A 24933-nucleotide genomic window follows, 5' to 3' on the forward strand; every position below is an offset into this window, starting at 1 on the left:
TGCAAGTTATCCCCAAGAGATTAGGAGCTCCTCTGTATCTTACTCATATTCAGTCTATATAATCAGAGTTGAGCCCTTTTTTGTTAATATTTAGTTAGGGGAGGAGGAAGGAAGGAAGATAGGTAGGTAGGAAGGAAGGAAGGAAGGGGGCAGGGGGAGGGAGTGTAGGAGAGAGAGAGGGATAGTAAAAATCTATAAATCTATTACACTGAGAACACCTATACTACAAATAACATATTGGGGCTGAGAGAGTCCACATTTGTATTTTATGAAACTTCCCTTCCTCCTAGAATATGTGACACAGATGTGACATCTGAGATATGGACTGAGTGAGGTTGCCAGGGTCAATCTTAGGTATAGGTTATTAATAATAGCTAATTTTAAATTTTTAGATGAAGAATAAAAATAAGTAGGTGCCCTACCATCTTACTTCCTAACCTTCTGGGATCATCTCTCACACACACACACACACACACACTTGTACACATACTCAGACACTGACATCCTCTGTATTAAATTACTAGACTGTAGACCTATTGAAAGAAAGCACAGCACAGTGGTTAATAATGGCACCAAATGTAGGATCAGACCACCTTGGATTTGAATGGAGTTTTATAACCATTAACAAGATGCTTGGCATTTGTGAATTTCAATGTCTTCATCTATAAAATGAAGTTGATGATCACTGGCTACTTGTAGGACCATGGTGACAGCTGTGATCATGCATACACAACACAGCACAATATCTGGCACATGGCAAACATTCAAGCAATGTTTCTGATTATTATATAAGAATCAAAGTGAAGGAGAAAAATAAGTATTTGGGAGGTTTTATATTGCTAAACATGCAAGTTTAGTAATAGACTGAAGTGAAAAGCAGAAGATCCAAAGGTGAGCTTTGTTCATTCATTTGGTAACAAGTATGGGCTGCTATATATTGAATAAAAGAATGTGGGTTGAAGGTCACACAACATTTTCAAATGATGAATGTGAATGCTATGGAAGATATAAATGTATTAATTATTATTATTATTATTATTATTATATTGGAGATTATTTTGAAAAAAGAAGACAGAAGCCAGGCACATTATGAGTCTATGTGTATCACTAAATAGCTATGATTTCTGGGCTTGACAGATATTCCATGCTGGCCAGGCTTTCCGGTTGGGGCGTTATCCAATACATTGGCACCTGCTTGGAGATTTACAGTTTAACTCTTATGTAAGAGGCTGTGCAATTCACCAGACCTATAACAGAGCCGTCACCATCCATAACACACATCACCTGCTGGTGGAGCGGAATGTTATATATGATATCAAGGGAGGAGCGTTTTTTATAGAAGACGGTATTGAACATGGCAACATCTTGCAGTATAACTTGGCAGTATTTGTGCAGCAAAGTACAAGTCTTCTGAATGATGATGTGACCCCGGCTGCATTTTGGGTAACGAACCCAAACAACACCATACGACACAATGTGGCTGCTGGTGGTACTCACTTTGGCTTTTGGTACCGAATGAATAACCACCCTGATGGGCCATCCTATGACCGAAACATTTGCCAAAAAAGAGTTCCTCTTGGAGAATTCTTTAACAACACTGTTCATTCTCAAGGTTGGTTTGGATTGTGGATATTTGAAGAATATTTCCCCATGGAAACAGGAGCTTGTACTTCTACAGTACCAGTGCCTGCAATATTTAATTCGCTGACTACTTGGAACTGTGAAAAAGGAGCTGAATGGGTCAATGGAGGTGCCCTTCAGTTCCGTAACTTTGTGATGGTAAATAATTTTGAGGCTGGAATCGAGACCAAGAGGATTCTGGCTCCTTATGTTGGAGGATGGGGTGAAACCAATGGAGCAGTGATTAAAAATGCCAAAATAATTGGGCATCTTGATGAACTGGGAATGGGGTCAGCATTTTGCACAAGGAAAGGCCTTATTCTCCCATTTAGTGAAGGCTTGACTGTATCATCTGTACAATTTATGAACTTTGACCGTCCCAAGTGTGTAGCTTTGGGAGTGACGTCCATCACTGGAGTGTGTAATGAGAGATGTGGAGGCTGGAGTGCAAAATTTGTTGACATCCAGTATTTTCACACACCAAACAAGGCTGGTTTTCGATGGGAACATGAAGCGGTACTGATTGATGTTGATGGTTCCCTTACAGGTAAATGTTATGTTCTGATTTCTGATAAATTGGAAACATATTTGTGTTAACACAGAGAGTTGAATTGTCAAAGCAGATGCACATGAATCACAGGTCTTACCCAGTACCAAACTTTGTGAGTGATTTGAGGATATAGGTCAACACTAGGCACAGATGAGACATTCTTTGCTGGAAGAGACCCAAATGGTCAAATGCAGCCTCCTAAAATACCGTTTTTTTCTTGCATTTGCACTTGGCTCCCTGACTGAAGAGTCCACTACAAAGCCTTTGCATGGGGTCCTCTTGTCCCATGTTGACCTCACCCTTCAAACACCCCCCTGCAAAATGCACCAGGACTTTTAGAGTTTGCTACTGGTGCTATGGGTCACAGTAGCTATATGTTGTAGATTTGGGGATCCTGTTTTGTTTTGTTTTTTAGTTTTCTTACATGATATAGGAAACATGCTGTTATGTCCATCTCCCAGGTCACAGAGGACACACCGTCATTCCACACAGCTCACTGCTGGACCCTTCTCACTGCACTCAAGAAGCCGAGTGGAGCATTGGGTTCCCAGGGGCTGTCTGTGACACCTCAGTCAGTTTCCACCGCTTGGCATTCAACAAACCTTCTCCGGTATCTCTGCTTGAAAAGGATGTGGTTCTCTCAGACTCTTTTGGTAAGTGGAATATAATATAATAGAAGCTACTGACTTAAATATGGTTTTCTATTTTCATCATCATCTTTTTTAAGTTGTCAGTCACTGGTTGGAACATGGGAAAAGTATGTTTGTATCAGTCAGTAACCAGGCAGGAAACAAATAACACACCCCCAAATGGGCATGTAAAGAGTATTGAGTAAATACGTGGGCCAGCACAATGTTCTGCTTGCTCAAGAAACCTCCAGACAATATTACAACAGAGAGTAGGAAAGTTGACATCGTCCTTGGAGCAAGATGATAAGATATACCATCATCCCTGCCAGTGGAGGCAGACCCTTTTGATTATCTCTGATGATTGAAATGGGATGAGGGAGCATTTCTTAGGTCAGTAGCTATACACCAGGTACCAAGGATTGCCGGTTTGCTCATCTGTTTCAGTAACGATACCGTACTTGGAATATCAGATGAGCTCGACATCATTACCAGACTCAGTTGCATTAATTTGCTGTCATTACTCATGATCTATCTGGCGATTGCACCAGCCAAACAAGGAAGGTAAATGGGGATGGCCCTTTGGTTGAGAGAGGCAGGAGCCCACCAAGAACCCCCTACAACCTCACAGGGAGAGAGTCGGGGGAAGAAGTAGTTCATTTCACATTCCTCCTTGCCTTGCTTCTTCTTCTGCCTCCTTTTGTCCAAACTCATGGAGTATGGCAAACAATGAATCTGTAAGAAAAAGAGTAAGTATGCAGCGCCTCTTTTATCATTTATTATGATGTTATCAGTTATTATAGTTAGCTTTAGAACATTCTTACTAGAGTTTCTTCCTCCTATGAATTGAAAGGGACATACACCTACTCTCTGGGTAATGGTTATACTCATTGCCTCGGTGACTTCATGTTATGAACCTAGCAGCCATTTCTTTTCTTCCGATAATCAGATGTCCAGAATGGAGCAACATTACTTAAACTTTTAGAGACTATGGTACAATAAACAGTATTTTAAGCACAGTAGCTGTAAAAGTTTTCTGAAAGGCTAAAACTAAAAGGAGCCAAAACATCAAAAGCAAATGATGTTATTTTATCTGGTGAGGTAGTATGTTAGTATTTCCCACTACTATGTTATAAAATACTTATTTATGATAAGACTTTCAATCATATCTCCAAATACTTTATGACATACCTGTGAATAGATTGAACATTAGATTTTTATAAAACAGTCTAAGATAATTTTATAGTGTAAGATAATATATCAGAAATGTAGAACCACCCTGGGTAAATTATTTTAAATATACAGCAAGATAAGAGAGATATATATATACCTTACACAATTAATTTTTAAGCAGTAATATTTAAACATTTTAAATATTTTGGAGTTTTTTTTTTTGTTATTAGTGGTGGCAGTAGTGATGATTTAGAGAGAAGTTTTGTGTTTTTATTTTTGATTCGGCAAATCTAATACTTCTGAATTTATGAGATTGTAGCTTTCTTGTAAAGTCTCTCTGGGCCTTTTTGCCAGATCCTTTCAGGAATAAAGATTTTTATTTAATTACTAAACTGAACACCTTGGTGGAAAGATCTATAAATTTATCTTCCTGTCACCCACATAACTCAACACAAGACATTGCAAATAGTAGGAACTCAGTAACTATTGAATTGCAATGGAATTAGTTGTAGTACTCAGACCAAATTACAGAGTAGAGAAAACATCACTCCAGGTACTTTTCTTTTTAGTGTGACATAAAAAATAAAACAGCTTTCATAGTTGAGAATATTTGACTCTTTTTTTATCTGCATTAAAGCCAAATAAAATGATTTAGTACAGAAAAAATAGAACACTTGTTTTCATTTTATATATGTATATTAAATGAATCAAAAATTGAACAAATATACTACAACAGTGGGAAATAAGATTGGACATATAACTTTATATATAACTTTAGATAATTTTATCAAAGTGTCTCATGCATGATCATATGATGTGTATAGCTTTATGTGTATATGTGTGAATATATGTATCTTTATGAATATCTTTGTAAAGTTAGACCAGATGGCAAATTAATTTGAGACATGTACTATTAGTGATATTATAGACCAGATGGTAGATTAATTTCAGACACTTATTCTTAGTAATATTTTTTTAAAATATCAACTTCAGATTTCAGTCCAAGATGCTTAAAATCAACATACTAAAAATGAGTGCTTCTGAAAAAATTAAGGAAACACAAATAACTATGAAAAATGACAATAAGGTTTTTTTTTAATGTATTTATCCATTTTAGAGAGAAGGGAAGAGCATGAGAAGGAAGGGACAGAAGAACAGAGGCACCATGCCCAGCAAGCAGGGAGACTGATGTGGGGCTTGCTATCATGACCCTGCGATCATGGCCTTAGCCAAAATCAAGAGTTGAATGCTTAACTGAACCACCCAGGCACCTCACAATTAGTTTTACTTACAAAAAGAGAATTATCAAGCAAATTCAGGTTAAAGTATAATTCCAAGCATCAGAAAACTTCAGTGGAATTTGGTTCTACCAAATGTAGAGCAAATTCTGGAGGTTTTGGATGATTTTCATGAACTCTTATGTAAGTCAGCTGTTGCTTCATGACAGACTATCCCCAAACTGAAGAGCTTAAACCTACAATCATTGTTTTTCACTCTCATGTCTGAGGACTGGATTGGTTGATTTTGGTTGTGCTCAGATAGGATGCTGTGCTTGAAGGTGAGGATCCACTGGGCTTTGCTCCTCCCTCAGTTTCCCGCATGTATTTATTACAGAGCGCAGGCTGAACGGAGAGCCAGCGACCCAGGGCAGGCTCTTTTCATTGCAGTGGTAGAGGTTCAAGATGGCAAGCTTCATCCAGCAAATACTTCTCAGATGTTTAGGACTGTCCCATCACCAACATCAACAGGTTAGGGATGTCTACTCTGCACTCAAGGACAGACAAAGAAATGAATATTTACTGAGGAATCTAATCATAGCTCTCGTACCCGGCAGGTCTTTTGGAACTGTATATTTTTAAGGTCTTTGCTCATGGTCTTTCTAAATATAATGCTAATTCATGAGCCTAAGAATTAATAAATTTGTTCCTCCTTGATATTGGAACTTTTTTGCCTTATTCTTCAAAGAAAAAGAATGACAGTTTATTTCATAATCTTTCATCTAGCTTCCTCCCTGTAAATTTGCAAGGGAAGAGTTTGCAAATTTAACATGAAAGTCAATCAAAGATGAAAAGAGAGAGGGGATGGAGGGGGAAAAAAATAGAATATGGGCAATTAGTCATGTCTTCTTTATATTGTAAGAAATCTTTTCAAATCTTTACCTGAAGTTGTCAGGTACGCTTTCATGAACAAAGCGTTACCAAATCAAGTAGTTTGTTTTTTCCCATAACAAGTAATTTAGGTTGCAAGTTTGTCATTCACAAACCTTAGGGTGTCATGGCCAGTGTTCGTGGTTAAGTCTGATGGTAGCCTAGATTCTTAAGAGCTTCAAATTAAAACTTTCTATTAGAACTTGTCATGCGGGTTTTGATAAACTCAACAAATACCGGAGAATCTAATAAAGAATTAGAACTTATATTTGCATACCCTATAAATCAAGCATCCTGAATTAATTAACACTCTTAAAAGAATAACAATCTTGTTTTAGATCAATGGTATTTAAAGAATTGTGTTAATATATTTAAGCACTTCTGTCATAGTAGTCCCTAATCATCATGTTTGAATTTTATCTTCCGCAAGCAATAAAGACTTCATCTCAATTCAGAATTCCAAATGAGAAGGCACTTTATGTTTCAGTTAAGTGTAATATGAAACATTGGAACCTTCAGTTAACAAAGACATTTAGAACATAGTAATGAAATGGTATTCTGACCTCTTCAGACACTTCCAAAGACTAGGCTAATTTTTCCCATTTGCACTTGTTTGTAAAAAAAAAAAAAAAAAAGTAATTTTCTAGAGGTGGAGATCACTGTTATTTGTTTGTTTTATATTCTGCTACAGGCACAAGCATTGTTCCCTTTCAGAAGAAACGACTGACTCATATGTCTGGATGGATGGCTCTAATTCCAAATGCAAAGCACATTAATTGGTATTTTAAAGATGTAGATCACATAACGAATATATCCTATACATCAACATTCTATGGATTTAAGGTAAACAAAGAGCTATAAAGTTCATCTTCTAATAATGATGACTGTATATTATGCGAATGCAGCCTACTTCCTATCCTTAGACCAGTTGTTAGGCCCAGAATGTGCTTGCCTCACATGCTGACCTGTCGAAGTCCTCACACACTTCATGACCTACCCTAAATCGAAGAAGCAAGCTAAAAAAAGGAACTTTGTGAGGAATCAGATGTAAGCCATATCTTTGCCATATTCCCCCAAATACTAAGCTTGGGTCCTCTTATTATTACCATGAAAGTAACTAACATTTATTGAGTGCTTATGATATTCCAGGTACCAGGTAAGGACTTTAGAATTTGTATTTTAAAATATACCAAATATAGACAATGACCGGCCAATTCCTGTCATAGGTGTGCCCACCACCGAGCTCTATCTGGATCATTCTATAAATGATCATTCTGTAAATGTTTCTGTGAAACATTCTTTGAATTTTTACTTTTTATTTTTTTTATTTATTTTATTTTTTTTTAAAGATTTTATTTATTTATTTGTCAGAGAGAGAGCGAGCGAGAGTAAGCACAGGTAGACAGAGTGGCAGGCAGAGTCAGAGGGAGAAGCAGGCTCCCCGCGGAGCAAGGAGCCCAATGTGGGACTCGATCCCATGACGCTGGGATCATGACCTGAGCTGAAGGCAGCTGCTCAACCAACTGAGCCACTCAGGCATCCCTAATTTTTTTTTTTAGAGAAATAAACATTTTTGATGAAATGAAAGCCCCCTCTATGGCCCCCTCTATCGCATTCCCCACTCTCCACCTCCAGTGGTCACCAATGAACTGGGTGTTTTCATCCCCATATGTGTTCTTCTACTTACACTGCATATGTACATCCAAGAATAAGACCGAGCATTGTTTTAAATCTTTTCAAATACTACAGAAATAAAACATTCTCCAAATACGCGCGTGTGTGTGTACAGAAAGATTATCATTGCCTTCAGATAGAGTTAGCATTTTTGTCATAGGCATATAAAATGTTGCTAAACAAAATATGAAAGTAGGATGACAAACTAACACCAAAACTTGAGTCTAAATATAAGGGCTAATTATATGTCATCAAAATTAATGTATGTTATGCAGGATATTGACATATAAAATCATATTTGGGGGCAAACACTTCTAGGAAGAAGATTATGTAATTGTATCTCATAACTTCACTCAAAATCCTGATATGTTTAAAGTTATTGACATGAGGAATGGCTCTTCAAATCCGCTGAGTTGGAATACTAGCAAGAATGGAGACTGGCACCTTGAAGCAAACACAAGTACTCTATATTACTTGGGTATGTATTCATTAGGCAAAAGTGATTATTTTATCCAATGCTTTGTCTGAAGGAAGAGAAAAATTGCTTAATGGGCAAATATGTTATAGAGTGTCCTCTGTATAGTATGATTCAAGAAATGTTTGCTGAGTAAAAGGATTGGAGATTAAATTTATGTTGAAAAAGACCTTGAGTTGAATAAAGAGCTTACATTTTATGTTTGGAGATAATGCCAACATGGTTACAAATGGCCCTAACATTTATTTCACAAAATTAGGGGAAATGAGTACAAAGGAAGCTGTCAAATATTTTGTTTCATGTTTTAGCATTTTATTATTTGGCGGAACTAAAAAATATTCAAGAATAAATTTTGAGTTCCAAAATTTTTTTTTTTTGGTCAGGACATTTTGTGTGCTTCTCAATAAGACATGTGCTTTTCATCAGAATTTTTTCATACATATCCCATACATTTGAACCTCTACCAAGTTATCTTCTAAAGAATATTTTCAAATTGCCATGATTTTGTCTACATTTCATCATCATATTAATTTAAATTGTTTCACTTTCAGTGTCAGGACGAAATGACGTTCAGCAGAGCCAGCCCATTTCTGGGACCCTGGATCCTGATGCGAAAGATGTGGTTATTAATTTCCAAGCTTACTGCTGCATTCTCCAGGACTGCTTTCCTGTACACCCCCCATCAAGAAAACCAGTTCCCAGGAAGCGACCAGCCACATATAAGTATATAGGCCTTTTGTTTGTTAATACCTTCCATGGCACTTGACAGAATTCTTTTCACATGTCACTCTTGGGTGAGAAAATAATGTCCTCATCCTGAACAATGCCTTGTAAGTCACAAGTCGCTTTCACACTCAGTACTTCACATGGGCCTTATAGCCACCCTGATGAGAAAATGGAAAAAAATCTCACAAAAGGTTTTGTGTGAATGTTACCGGTAATCTTAGTAACTTGCAGAATGTTGGATATGGACTATTAGACCAGTCCTCTTATGATAAGGTGAGAAAGCTGAAGTCAGTGACCTTTAGTGAATTATCCAAGATCACAGAACTTCTTGGTGACACCTCCGGAAGAGCAAGAGAAATGAAATCTCATTAATCCAATCCTTTCTTAGTAGGTAGTGTCTTTTTGTCTACAATAACTGTCAGGGCCAAATCTCATAATACAACTTATTTAATTTTGTTTCGAATGTATGATCCCCTAATATCTGTTAATTCTTACAGTTAAAAATGATTTTTCTATCTTTGAAACTTACATAACCCTTTATCTTTATTTTTCATGTGGAACATCACTCTCTATCTTGTGTTATAGTAATCATCAGACATCATGGAACGAGCATGTGAGAGTTGGTACTAGTCTTTTAAGGCCGTTAAAAGTATGATCCTGATCTGATGTATATTTGTATCTGTTAGGGACAAATGGTAATCATAAAAATAGCAATTGTGTTGAAAAAAGCTAACATTTCGTGGGCACATAATAACCCGCTTCTATGCATCAAACACAACTCAAGTGTTTTTTATTACTTGAATTACATTCCAAAGTATACAGATACAGCAGTAACTATTGTACATAAGAATAATAATTGAGGGGCACCTGGGTGGCTCAGTGGATTAAAGCCTCTGTCTTCGGCTCAGGTCATGATCCCAGGGTCCTGGGATCGAGCCCCACATCGGGCTCTCTGCTCAGCGGGGAGCCTGCTTTCTCCTCTCTCTGCCTGCCTCTCTGCCTACTTGTAATCTCCGTCTGTCAAATAAATAAATAAAATATTTTTTAAAAAAAAGGATAATAATTGAATTTTTTGATATATTAATTTGATCATTAAAAAATATTTAAGCACCTGCTATGGCCCAGGCACTGTGCTGAGCACTGGAGGGTCAATTGTAAACAACACAGATGTGGTCCCACTCATCCCACTCCCATTCTAACCAAAGAGATAGACGCCAACACAAGCAAGCAAGGAAACAAAAGAGTAAATGAAAAAAAGCACACGAGTGTGAGTTGTGATAAAAGTTATAAGGGAAATGGACAGGCAGCTGGGAGAGAGTAGTATGGGAGGGACCTCCTTTTGGTACAGTGATGAGGGATAGTTTCTCACAGGAGGGGACATTCCAGCTGATACCCAGAGGGTGAGGAAGAGCTGACCATGTGAAGGGTGGGGGAGGAGGGTGCTAGGCACAGAAAGCATCCTGGGCAGAGGTCCTGCTGTGGGAAAGAGTCTGGCATATCCAAGAACAGAGAAAACAGCGTAGCTGGACCCCTGTGAGCAGAGGAGAGTGGCCTGGAAATGGTGTTGGAAACAAGTGGAAATCAGACCAGTCAGGTCATGCAGGCAGTTAGTCTTAAGAAATAGAAAAAGCTTTTAAATGATTTTCATCTGAGAAGCAATGTACTCCAAATTACATTTTGGAAAGATCACTTTTGCTGCTCTGTCAGTATTACAGAGGGCTGGTGGAGAGAGGAGGGAGGCTCCTGAAAAGACTTTATTTTATTTTATTTTTTTCACGAAAAGATTTAGAGAGACATGTCATCAGGGTTATTGGCCAAAAGTCCTTATATAGTCTAAGGTAGATAAAATTATTGAAAATTTAATTAATATTTATTATGTACTCACATGGTAGATTTAGGTTGGTCTAGACCAGGATGTGATAGAGGAATATGTTGGTATGCTAAATGTATATGTCTTAACATATAGCTTCCCCCCACCCCTCACAGTATGAGTTCTGCTCACTAGAAATAGCTATAATTGGATTTATTAATTTATATTATACAGATAGCTATCAGTGAAAATAAACAGAATCTTGATCCAGGATGGGTACCTCAAGATTAGGATACAAAGCCCTAATATGCAACACACATATGGTTTGTTTAAGAGGTGTTAGGCTCTATGGATCATAACCGTGGGCAGTAAGAAGAACAATATATAACATGCATATGCTGTTGGGGATAAGAATGAAAGGCTATTGATCTTGAGAAAAACTAGATAAAATCAATGATGGAATCATACAATGCTGGTCAGATTTTTTAGTTAGAAAGAGAACACCTGTACCCCTGGGGATAAAAATATATGTTTATAAAAAATAAAAAATTAAAAGTAAAAAAAAAAATAAAATAAAAGTGGTAGGAAATTTTAAAGGGAAAAAAAAAGAAAGAGAACAATTGTTAAACATAACCTTCTCGGAAATTGCTTCCTGAGAAATAATGTTTTATTGTTAATTCTAAATTAACTGCTAATCTTTCTTTTAAACCTAGTAAAACAAATTTTTATAATGAATTTTAACATGTTTCTTAGTTATAAAACTTAATAATTCAAATGTATAATGTAAGTACACTTCAACCAAACTATATATTGACTGTTTTGTAGAATTCCAGAATTCGTATCATGGAATTTTTAAATTTCTTACTAGTTCTGGAAATAACCTCTGATTGTAAATGTTTTCCAGTGGGAAAATGTCATCAACTTTATAATAATATTCTTTGCAACAATTTGCATTGGGGTGGTTTCTGGAAGGTATAATGATGAAAAGTGGAGACTGCTTCTCCTCCAAAGCACTTTTTCTATCTGTTTCAGATGAGCATAACCTTCACTCTGGTCGCAGACATGACATCCCTGGTCGCAGACATGACATCCCTGATCCCAGCCCAGGGCATTAACCTCATTGACGCATCCTTACCAGTTCAGAGACTACCCTTCTAGCCTTCCATTCACAAAATCGAACAACCCTATCCTCTCACTGCCCCCTTGCAGTAGCACCATATGTAAGGATCTTTAAAGGACAAGGGATGAATTTCTTTTCACTTTCTACCATGTGAAATCTTTTTTTTTTTCTTTCAAGATTTGTTCATTTGAGAGATAGAGTGAGAGAGAGAGCAAGCCAGGAGAAGGGCAAAGAGAGGGAGTGAGGGAATCTCAAGTAGATTCCCCACTAGGCAAAGGGCCTGAAGTGGGGCTTAGTCTCTCCCTGAGATCATCTCCTGAGCCAAAATCAAGAGTCTGATGCTTAATCCATTGAGCCACCAGGCACCCTTCTACCTTATAAGGATATTAAATAATTTACATTTTGGCTAAAATCTGGGTATCACAATGAGGATTTAGTGGGAGAAAAGGTGATTCGGACTGTAGATGAAAAGGAAGTTTTCTTTAATGGAGAAAAAAAAAAGCTGTACGTATAGTCATATGTGTTGTGTATTCTACCAATTGTACTTATTAGCTTGCCTGCTTACTGAAATTGTAAATTCTCTAATTTGCGTTCTATCATCCCAAAACATGTAGTATAAGGAGATGGTCATTAAGTATGTAAAGGTAATCCTTAGTGGAACTATTTCTCTTCTCTTTTCAGCTTATGGTCCAATGATTCTTTCTGGCAATCATCTCGAGAAAATAATTATACTATACCTCACCCAGGAGCAAATGTGGTTATTCCTGAAGGTAAGTACATAAACATAGACAAAATGCCTGTGTTTGTGACATTAGGACAGATAGCACAGCGTTAGAATTGCACCTCTATGCCACACCCCTTAAGAGAGCAAATGTGAAGAGATGGATTCTAGTAGTGTGTTGTGGATACCAGACCTAGCCTTCTGGGTTTTATGTGAATTTATTTATTTTTTATTTTTTATTTTTTTTCCTAAAAATTTTATTTATTTACTTGAGAGAGAGAGAGAGTGAGAGAGCCTTAGGGGGGAGAAGGTCAGAGGGAGAAGCTGACTCCCTGCTCAGCAGGGAGCCCCATGTGGGACTCAATCCTGGGACTCCAGGATCATGACCTGAGCTGAGGGCAGTCACTTAACCAACTGAGCCACCCAGGCACCCCTGGGTTTTATGTGGATTTAAATGTGAATATTAAGGATAATAGATTTTCTGGAAGAGTCAAGAATAAGTCATTGTGTGGAAAAAGGGTTATAAACTTTGAAACCAATACTCACTGGTAAGGGTGTCAGTGTTTTTATCTATAAGCTATATATTTTTTCTTTTTAATTTTTTATTTTTTATAAACATATTATATATTTTTATCCCCCGGGGTACTGGTCTGTGAATCGCCAGGTTTACACACTTCACAGCACTTACCAAAGCACATACCCTCCCCAATGTCCATAACCGCACCCCCCTTCTCCCAGCCCCCCTCCCCCCAGAAACCCTCAGTTTGTTTTGTGAGATTAAGAGTCACTTATGGTTTGTCTCCCTCCCAATCCCACCTTGTTTCATTTATCTATAAGCTATATTACGAATTATATTTCTTATATTATATTGTTTTTTATTTCTTATATTATATTGTTTTATAGGAACATGGGTTGTAGCAGACACAGATATTCCACCAATGGAAAGTCTCATTATTTGGGGAGTTCTGGAACTGGAAGATAAACATAACACGGGAGCTGCAGAGTCTTCTTACCGAAAAATTGTTCTGAATGCTACCTACATATCACTTCAGGTAAGAGGGAGGGTCTTACGGTCTACACCTTTATTAGTCAAATTCTAAGATGTTGGCTATTTCCTGAAAAAAATTACAAGAAAGCATATTCAGGGGCGCCTGGGTGGCTCAGTGGGTTAAGCCTCTGCCTTCGGCTCAGGTCACAATCTCAGAGTCCTGGAATCGAGTCCTGCATCAGGCTCTCTGCTCAGCAAGGAGCCTGCTTCCCTCTCTCTCTGCCCGTGTCTCTGCCTACTTGTGATCTCTCTCTGTCAAATAAATAAATAAAATCTTTAAAAAAAAAAAACAACGAAAGCATATTCAATTAATATGAATAAAAACCCAATTGACTCTAACCTATGAGACGCAAGCCTCATTAAGTCCAACATATTTCCACTCTCCTTTCAACTGGTGGCTACATATTCCTTAGGGAGTAATCATGCTACTTCTTACTGTGAAGTTTGCCCATTTTTAATCATATGTAGAATATTTGTATTACTATTAGGTAAACCTAAACCCGCAACTTGGTCTAACTACTAGAGAATCCCCAGGAGTTCTGGAAACAAGCTATGAAGTGCTGTTAAAAGTAAGTGTTTAGGGGTGTCTGGATGGTTTAGTCAGTTAAGGGTCTACCTTCTGCTCAGGTCATGATTCCAGGATCCTGGAATTGGGCTCCTGGCTCATCGGGGAGTCTGCTTTTCCCTCTTCCTTTACCCCTCCCCCAGCTCATTCTCACTCTTGTTGCTCTCTATCTCAAATTTTTTTAAAAAGTAGAAGTGGGCATCTGGGTGGCTCAGTTGGTTAAGCAACTGCTTTTGGCTCAGGTCATGATCCTGGAGTCCTGGGATTGAGTCCCACATTGGGTTCCTTGCTCAGCAGAAGTCTGCTTCTCCCTCTGACCCTCTCCCCTTCTCGTGCTCTCTCTCTCATAAATAAATACAATCTTTTTTTTTTTTAAGTGTGTAGTAGCTTTTCTTTGATAAAAATAGAGCCTTAATGGGACACCTGAGTGGCTCAGTGGGTTAAGCCTCTGCCTTCATGATCAGGTCGTGATCTCGGGGTCCTGGGATCAAGCCCTGAGTTGGACTCTGCTCAGTAGGGAGCCTGCTTCCCTCTCTCTCTCTGCCTGCTGTTCTGCCTACTTGTGATCTCTGTCTCTCTGCCCAATAAATAAAATCTTAATAAAAAAAATAGGGCTTTACTGCTTTAAAAATATGCAATATCTTGGTATTTAGATGCATGAGCTTTGAGGTAAATTAAAGTGTCAACTGAGTCCTTAAGCCTCACTGTCAGTTGGGAATTTGGGTAAGATATTTAACCACTTTGAGCACCAATTTTACCGCCTATCAAATGAGAATAATAATAGCAATTCATGGGTTTAATATAAAGGTCAAATGACATAATCGACATAAAGACTTACACATTATGGCTGGCATGGAATCAGTAAGCATTTAGTAATAGCTGTTATTATTAACAATGAGGGCCCCTACTTGGCCATAGCATGGATGTAAGTGTGAAGAGTGTATTTCGTATATGTCACATGGTGCAAAAGAAAACATGATCTGTCCAAATGGTACGAGTTTTGGTGTAAGCAGGTCTCAGCTTTAGGTACTGCACTGACCATAAGTACCTACTGAAACTGACCTTGGAAAAGTCACTTAAACTGCCCATCCCAAAGTGACAGAGTTAAATCAAGGTCACTTTCACATAGATTACTGTTCTTCATATAACAGATTTCATTTGTTTTCACTAGAGGCTGCCAGTATCTTCCTAATTCCTTTTTTGCGGGTGATATTCTTTTCTGCTCAATTTTTAAGTATCAACAATTTTCTGCTTCACTGCAGGGAGGTAGATTGATTGCTGGCTGGGAAGATAACCCTTTTAAAGGAGAATTACAGATTGTTCTTAGAGGAAATCATTCTACTCCAGAATGGACTCTTCCAGAAGGACCAAATCAAGGATCAAAGGTCTTAGGTATATATTTCCAGATACTAAAAGTATCATATCAGTCTTGAAAATCTATTTTAAAACATAGAGCACTAAAATACTTATTAGTTCAAGATCAGTTCAAGATGTTATGATATCAGAAACTTTTATAGACATTTATTTACACTAAAGGGTTATAAAAATAAATTTAAAAATTTTAATTAAAACATCTTACCCTAAAATAGGTATAGTTGTGTGTATTTGAAACTAAAATGCAATCCATTGCAAAACTAACATAAATCTCTCAATATGTGTATTATTTCTCCAATCTGGTTTTCTTTATAATTTTCCCTTTATATAAACAAGCATACTTCTTCATATTTTGGTGTCCTTTTCCTTAAAAGCTAACTTTTCTGTACATTATTCCACTTACAGTTTTAATAATCTGTGAACCAACTGTCTCTACTATGAGTTATCTAATTGTAACTGAGGCTAAACTTTATATTTTCCAGTCGGATTTGTATGGCTGCCCATATTCCTATCTAAGCCTGGAAAGTAAAGGAACTGAGAGCATTTATTTGCTCCTAAGTAGTAACCACATTCATTAACACTGATGGATATTTATTAGAAAGATACATACAAGCATGTGCTGCCATTGCTTTCCCACAGAGTCCCTAAAACAGTGACAGTCAGGAAAGAAGAACATAAAAAATAACATCAGATTGAATCAGTCAGCTCCCCACTGGTAAATGTCCCAAGACAGACAAATTCAGTCCTGAAAAATATTTGCTTTTGTGAGCTTATTTTTTTGTTTGTTTCAAAAGTAGCATTTCAAACAACACAAACAATATCAAGGAAAACTATTAAGAAAAAATATATGTCTTTCCGATTCTACCCCATCATGAGGAAACTAGTATTAATAGTTAGTAGTTTTTACATGTCAAACTAAAGATAATAAGTTAACTTACTCAGTTAATGTATTATGGATATCTTTCCAGATCAATATTTATAGATAACCATCTTCCTTTTTAAAGTATATTATCCTACTGTATTAGTATAATTTATTCCATCATCCTCTTATTGATGTACACTAGAATTTTTCCAGTATGTTCAAATATTACCATAGTAGGCAACCTTATTCACCATATCCTTGGGCATGGGCTTTAATTCTATTGACCAGATTCCTAGAAGTGGGTCAGAGGGTCAAAGTCTTCTTGTATAGCCCTGAGCAAATAATCCAAATTCATTCCATTCCTTCTAAAATGTCCAATCACTTATTAAAATATATCAATGTACTGTTTCATTTTATACTAGCACCTCACTCAGTACTATGTGGTAAATAAATAGAAGTTTTTCTCCTTCAGGGGTATTTGGCGAGCTGGATCTTCATGGAATTCCACGTTCAGTATATAAAACTAAGCTCTCAGAAACTGCAGAGGCAGGATCCAAAGTCCTCTCTCTAAAGGATGCTGTGGATTGGCAGGTACAGGAAATAGTATGTGGTGGGAACTGAAAACACATAGTCGGGTCAACTTAAAAAGGTTTCTTACTTTCACGGACATTTACTTTCTTGTAGGATTAATCAACTGAAAAATGTATATTTTGTATTAGCTTATACTCTAAAGCTTACCTCAGAGCAGGTGTTTAAAAATTGGGATCTTTAAAGGGCCTTCAGAATATATAAAGATATTATTTATATATTAGTTATGAAAGGAAAATATGAAAGTTTTTGAGTAAGAAAAGTTTTTTATGTCTGTCTTTCCCACATTTCAGGAATACCAAGAAATAGTTAATACATAAAAAGAAAAAGTCTGGGGAAATTTTTAAGTCTTAAGAATATTGCGCTGACCAGTTTTTAATAAAAATATGAATATATTTGCTTTGATCTATTTAATTTTTTAAAAGTATATTATCGATGATTTTATTTAATGACTGAATTAAATTTGAGGAAATGTTGAGTTAAATCAAAATTTTAAATCCTTAATATCAAACTCAAGCATGTTTATTTTTACAGACTTCAATGTATAGTTTCTTCTGATAATAGCATGTTGCTAATCAGATATGAATTAAATTAGAACTTTTAAACTGTTATTATTTAGAAATAGAAACCTATTTTAAAAATTGTTCTTGAATTTGGCACTTGAATTTTTCTAAGGAGGGGGAAGAGATTGTGATAACAACCACAAGCTATGATTTCCACCAGACAGAAACTAGAAGTATCATTAAAATCCTGCATGACCAGAAAATTCTCATTCTCAATGATACCCTTTCCTACACTCACCTTGGTAAGTGACTGTTTTCTAACTAAATAGAATTGTAATTAAATGTCTTGAAATACTCACATTTTTAGTGCTCTCCTTTGTAATGATTCAGCAAATATTCAGCAAAGACTACTATATAATATCCCATGGGACAAGACTAGCACTTTCTGTCTTAAACAATCTTCTAGGTGATTTTGTAAAGGATTTATTTATTTATTTATTTGTTTGAGAGAGTGTGAGCACTGGTGGTGGGGTGGGGTTGGGTGGAGGGGCAGAGGGAGAGGGGCAGAGAGAATCAAAGAATCTTAAGCAGACTCTCTGCTGAGTGGGGAGCCCCACACAGGGCTTGATCTCAGGACCCTGAGATCATGACCTCAGCCAAAATCAAGAATCAGACACTTAAGTGACTGAGCCACCCAGGTACTAATGCACACTGAATTTTCAGAACCTTTGACTCAAGAGCATCTTTATCCTAAATTTAAAAGCATCATGGGGTTATTATAAGATTGCTGATTATAATTTTTTGGTGTAAATAGAAGAAATGCTTTTGATTGCATTCCATGTTATAAATTAAAAAGTATCATGGAGGGATCTAAGATGGCGATGTAGTAGGAGGACCCTAGACTCATTTTGTCCCTCAAACACAACTAGATAACTATCAAGTCATTCTAAATACTCAAGAAATCATTCTGAAGTCTAACCGAAGAAAGTTCACAGATAGAAGGAGAGAAGAGGCCACGTTGAGGAAGGTAGTAAGTGCAGAGACTTGGTTTGGGGAAGAAACAGATCACAGGCTTTGCATAGGGGAGGAAGCTCTGGTAGCAGAGAAAGGCAAGAGAGAGCATAGCACACAGGGGCAAGTATAAGATGAACACTTCCCCAAAACCATTGGCTAGGAAAACGGGGGCTGATTTTCATGAAGTTTTGTTACCAGTGGGTCTTGAAGACTGGAGTTTCAAAGGTTGGGGGATTGGCTGGGATGAAGCCCTGAGGGTATTGCTCTGTTTCTGAAGAGAAGGCAAGCAGACAAACAAGTGGGGTAACAGGGCAGAGATGACAGGATCTGAAGAATGCATAAAACACAAAGACTGTTCCCTCCTCTTGGAGCATTTCTGTAAGAGGTAGCTTTCAAGGAGATTTCTCTCCATGGACAAAAGAGCAGCAGGTGCCATTTTCCTCCCCTCCCCCTCAACATAGGTGCAGAGACACATGTAGAATACAGCTCAGCCCAACACCCACTGACTAGACTGACTAGACTGCGTGCTCCAAGTCCCACAGCCCTGTGCTCTGGCATGACTACTCTTCTCAGTCAAGCCTGCCTCAATCCCAGCATAATGAGAGCCTTCCCCAGAAAGCCAGCACAGCCCCTTGCCCACACCACCTCCACAAAGCTTGGAGTTTTAAAAAGTCAGCAGTCTTGGCTGAGATAGAGCCTAGAGGACATTGCACTGCTCCTGGAGAGAAGGCAAGCATACAATCGATGAGGGGAGACATTGTGTAACAGTGATCTGAAAAACACCTGGGACATACAGTGCAGAGATTATTTGTTCTTCTGGGAGGGCTTCCTTGAGATGCAGCATACACAGTGACTCCTCTTTGGAGATAAAGGAGCTCCCTGGCACCATTTCCCACTCTCACCCCTCAGCATAAATGCAAAGCCAACTGGAGTAAAAAGCACAGCACTGGCACTGGATGTCTAGCCTGCTTACATCAAGTCTCATACCCCTGTACTCTGCCAGTGTGGCCCTTCATGATCAAGTGTGCCTCACTCCCAATACAATAGGCCACTTCCACAGAAGACCATCAGAAACCCCTGCCCACACCATGTCTCCTAACCAAAGAGTTCTGCAGGGTTTCAGCTCTAGTGTAAGTAGCATCAGGTCTTACTTAATAAACAGACCACAGAGCATACCCAGTTAAAACTCGCCATACCCTGGTCAAGGACCAAACACGACCTGCCATAGGCAAGGAGAAACTCTGCAGATTACTGGCCTGAAGGATAGAGCAGTCAAAACACAAAAGCAGAGTATACACAGAACACACTAGAGACACTGCTTTAAGTTCCAGGGCCTGGACACTAGATGACATCTTCTTCATTAAGCCATTATTCCAAGGAGCAGGACACATAACAGGCTTTTTTAACACAGAGAAGAAGACAAAGATGTAGGCAAAATGGCAAGATGGAGGAATTTGTTCCACAAGAAAGAATAAGATAAGATCATGGCCAGAGATCTAAGGGAAACATATAAGTGATGTGCCTGATGGAGAATTTAAAGCAACAATCATAAGGATATTTGCTGCACTTGAGAAAAGAATGAACGATTTCATGAGGCCCTTAAAAGATAAAATAGTAAAAAATAGATAAGTTAAAAAATGATCAGTCAGAAATGAAAAATGGAATAACTGAAATTCAAAACAGACTGGATGCAGTGAACACAAGGATGGAAGCAGAGGAAAAAATAAATAATATAGAAGATAGAATAATGGGAAAAAATGAAGCTGAACAAAAGAGAGAAAGAATTGTGGATCATGAGAATAGACTTGGGAAACTCAGTGACTCCATCAAATGTACTAATATTTGTATCATGAGAGTCTCAGAAGAGAGAGAGAAAAGGGGGCAGAAAATTTATTTAGAGAACTCATAGCAGAAAACTTCCCTAATCTGGAGAAGGAAACAGATATCCCAATCCAGGAGGCACAGAGAACTCCCATCAAAATCAACTAAAGTAGGACAATACCAAGACATATTATAGTTAAATGTACAAAATATAGTGATAAAGAAAAAATTCTAAAAGCAGGAAGACAAAAGAAGTCCCTAACTTCCAAGGGAGGACCCATTAAACTAGCTGCAGATCTCTCAACAGAAATTTAGTAAGCCAGAGAGAAAAGCATGATATATTCAACATGCTGAATGAGGAAAATCTGCAGCCAACCATACTCTATCCAGCAAGGCTGTCATCCAAAGAGATGGAGAGATAGAGTTTCCCAGACAAAGGAGTTTGTGACCACTAAACCAGATGTGTAAGAAATAGTAAAGGGAACTCTTTGAGTGGAAAGCAAAGACCAAAATTGATAAAGACAAGAAAGGAATGTAAAAATCTCCAGAAACAATGACAAAACAGGTAATAAAATGGCACTAAATACATATATACCAACAATTACCCTGATATAAATGTATTAAACACTCCAATCAAAAGACATAGGTTGTCAAAATGAACAAAAAAATAAGACACATCTATATGCTGTCTGCAAAGTCTCATTGTAGATCTAAAGACACCTGCAGATTGAAAGTGGGCGATGGAGAAATATTTATCATGCAAATGCATGTAACAAGAGATAAAGAGATGAAGAAGGGCACTATATCATAATAAAAGAGACTATCCAACAAGAAGATCTAACAACTGTAAATACTTATGCCCTGAACATGGGAGGACACAGATATATAAAACAATTAATAACAAACATAAAGGAACTCATTGATAATAATACAAGAATAGTAGGGGACTTTAACACCCACTTATAGCAACAGATTATCTAAGCAGAAAATCAGTAAGGAAACAATGGCTTTGAATGACACACTGGGCCAGATGGACTAAACAGACATATTCAGAGCATTTCATCCTAAACCAGCAGAATACACACTCTTTTCAAGTGCACGTGGGACATTGACCAGACTAGATCACATACTAAGTCACAAATCAGGCCTCAACAATTACAAAAAAATTGAGATTATATCATGCATATTTTCTGACCACAACACTATGAAACTTGAAGTCTGCAACAAGAAAAAATTTGGAAAGGCCACAAATACATGGAGGTTAACCAACATGCTACCAAACAACGAATAGGTAAACCAGGAAATCAAAGAAGAAATTAAAAAATATATAGAAACAAATAAAAATGAAAATAAAATGGTCCAAAACCTTTAGAATACAGCAAAAGAAGCCATAAGAAGGAAGTATATAGCAATACAGGCTTATGTCAAGGAGCAGGAAAAATCTCAAACAATCTAACCTTATACCTAACAGAGATTGAGAAAGAACAAGAAACAAAGCCTAAACCCAGGAGAAGTAGGGAAATAATAAAGATTAGAGCAGAAATAGATGATGTAGAAACTTAAACAACAATATAACAGATCAATGAACCCAGGAGCTGGTGCTTTGAAAAAATTAATATAAATTATAAACTCCTAGCCAGACTTATCAAAAAGAAATAAGAAAGAGCTGAAATAAAGTCACAAAGGAGAGAGGAGAAATAACAACCAACACTACAGAAATACCAATAATTTTAAGAGAGTATTATGAAAAACTATGCCAACAAATTGGACAACCTAGAAGAAATGGATGAATTACTAGAAACTTGTAAACTTCCAAAATTGAAACAGGAAGAAATAGAAAACTTGAGTAGGCCAATAACGAGCAAAGAAATTGAATCAGTAACCACAAATCTCCCAATAAACAAACATTAAGGACAGCACTTGATGTAATGAGCATTGGGAGTTACATTCAACTGATGAATCACTAAATTATCTCTGAAATGAATAATATATTATATGTTAATTAAATTTAATTAACTAAAATTTTAAAAAATAGTGCCTTCAAAAAATGGTGTTGGGAAAACTGGACAGCAACATGCAAAAAATGAAGCTGGACCACTTTATTACACTGTACACAAAAATAAAATCAAAATGGAGGGGTGCCTGGGTGGCTCATTTGAGCATCTGACTCTTGATTTCAGCTCAGGTCATAATCTCAGGGTCATAAGCTTGAGCCTGCATGCTCAGTGAGGAGTCTGCTTCTTTTTCTCTTTTCCTCTCCCTCTGCACCCCACTCAAATAAATAAATCTTTAAAAACAAACCCCAAATCAGTGAAGGACCTAAATGTGAGGCAGGAAACCATTAAAATCCTAGAGAATACAGGAAACAATTTCTTTGACAAAAGTCATGGCAACTTCTTACTAGACATGTTTCTAGAGGCAAGTAAAGAAAAGCAAAACTGACTATTGGGACCTCATCCAGATAAAAACCTTCTGCACAGTGAAGGAAACAATCAACAAAAGTGATAGGCAACCTTTGGAATGGGAGAAGATATTTGCAAATGACATTTCTGATAAAGGGTTAGTATTCAAAATCTATAAAGAATTTATCAAACTTAACACCCAAAGAAGACATAAAAATGGCCAACAGACACATGATACTCAACACTCCTCGTCATCAGAGAAATACAAATCAAAACTACAATAAGATATCACCTCACGCTTGTCAGAGTGGCTAAAATGAACAATGCAGCAAACAGGTGTTGGTGAGGATGTGGAGAAAAGGGAGCAGCCACTCTGGAAAACAGTATGGAGCTTCCTCAAAATGTTAAAAATAGAACTACCCTATAATCCGGCAATTGCTCTACTAGGTGTTTACCCAAAAGATACAAAAATACTAATTAAAAGGGATACAAGCTCCTCAGTGTTTATAGCTGTATTACCAACAATAGCCACATTATGGAAAGAGCCCAAGTGTGTCCATCAGCTGACGAATGGATAAGGAAGAGGTGGAACACACGCACACACACACACACCTGCACACACACACGGTAGATTATTACTCAGCCACCAAAAAGAATGAAATCTTGCCATTTGCAATGACGTGGATGGAGCTAGAGATCTATATTATGCTAAGCAAAATAAGTCAATCAGAGAAAGACAGATAAAATATGATTTCACTCATACGTGGAATTTAAGAAACAAAACAAATGAATTTGGTAGGGGGAAAAGACATGAAAACCAAAAAAAGAGTCTTAACTACAGAGAACAATCTGATGGTTACCAGAGGGGAGGTGGGCATGGGGATGGCTTTATTGGGGGATGGGAATTAAGGAGGGCACTTGTGAAGAGCACTGGGTGTTGTTTATAAGTGTTGCATCACTAAATTCTGCACCCAAAACTAATATTACACTGCATGTTTACTAACTGAAATTTAAGTAAAAACTTGGGAAGAAAAAAAAATTAAAACAAAAGATATCATAATTTCATTCTGCTGTGTATGTTTAAGCATGCAAATCTAATTCATGAATATTAGCCAAACTGTGGAAAGAACCAAGATGCCCTTCAACAGACGAATGGATAAGGAAGATGTGGTCCATATACACTATGGAGTATTATGCCTCCATCAGAAAGGATGAATACCCAACTTCTGTAGCAACATGGACGGGACTGGAGGAGATTATGCTGAGTGAAATAAGTCAAGCAGAGTCAATTATCATATGGTTTCACTTATTTGTGGACTATAACAAATAACACAGAGGACATGGGGAGATGGAGAGGAGAAGGGAGTTGAGGGAAACTGGAAGGGGAGGTGAACCATGAGAGACTATGGACTCTGAAAAACAACCTGAGGGTTTTGAAGGGGGGGGTGGGGGGGTGGGGGAGCCAGGTGGTGGGTATTAAGGAGGGCATGGATTGCATGGAGCACTGGGTGTGGTACAAAAACAATGAATACTGTTACACTGAAAAGATATAAAATAAATTTTAAAAAATAATGAAAAAAAGAAAATCACAAAAAAAAAGAGAGAGAAAGAAAGAAAGTTACACAGCCTGTGAATTACAAAGGAACTAATAAACTCAGGTATTTTTCAGCATTGGTAATAATCTACCTGTCCTTCTGCTGCAGCTGAAAGATACCATGTTCCTGGAACAGATCAGAGCTATACATTAGCAGCTGATGTTGGGATACTGAGTAGGAACATCAAAATACTTGGTGAAGATTATCCAGGTTGGTTCAAGGAATCTTTCGGTGCACGTGTCCTGGTCAGCTCATTCACTCAGAATATGATGACGTTTAAAGGTTGGTACAGATTTGGAATATAGCACAGTCTCTTCTGTGTTCAGTCATTTCTTAAATTACACTCTTTTTTTAACACATGTGATCCAAGAGTTGTGCAAAATGAAAGACTTTTATAGGCAGAAGAGAACAGGAACCTGGGAGGTATACTAGGCAAAAAAAGCAAACTGGTTATTGCAAGGTTACTTCCCTTTAGGGGTAGCAGGGGCTAATCAGGCACATTCCCTAACTAGTGCTGAT

General features: G+C 37.4%; 1 protein-coding gene across 1 annotated transcript in view; it reads left to right on the forward strand.

The window, feature by feature from the left end:
• The window catches only part of PKHD1L1 (PKHD1 like 1), a 156303-nt gene that overhangs the window by 89867 nt on the left and 41503 nt on the right, over positions 1 to 24933 (forward strand). The window contains exons 49-59 of the mRNA XM_045078054.1: positions 1138 to 2167; positions 2632 to 2823; positions 6808 to 6959; positions 8109 to 8268; positions 8817 to 8988; positions 12603 to 12691; positions 13546 to 13694; positions 15518 to 15647; positions 16964 to 17082; positions 17755 to 17884; positions 24523 to 24696. Coding sequence (XP_044933989.1) covers positions 1138 to 2167; positions 2632 to 2823; positions 6808 to 6959; positions 8109 to 8268; positions 8817 to 8988; positions 12603 to 12691; positions 13546 to 13694; positions 15518 to 15647; positions 16964 to 17082; positions 17755 to 17884; positions 24523 to 24696 — 2497 coding nt within the window. The remainder of the gene's footprint in view (positions 1 to 1137; positions 2168 to 2631; positions 2824 to 6807; positions 6960 to 8108; positions 8269 to 8816; positions 8989 to 12602; positions 12692 to 13545; positions 13695 to 15517; positions 15648 to 16963; positions 17083 to 17754; positions 17885 to 24522; positions 24697 to 24933) is intronic.

This window comes from Mustela putorius, unplaced genomic scaffold (genome assembly GCF_011764305.1).
Source record: "Mustela putorius furo isolate JIRA1106 unplaced genomic scaffold, ASM1176430v1.1 tig00000228_pilon_pilon_pilon, whole genome shotgun sequence".
Classification (NCBI taxonomy): Eukaryota; Metazoa; Chordata; class Mammalia; order Carnivora; family Mustelidae; genus Mustela; species Mustela putorius.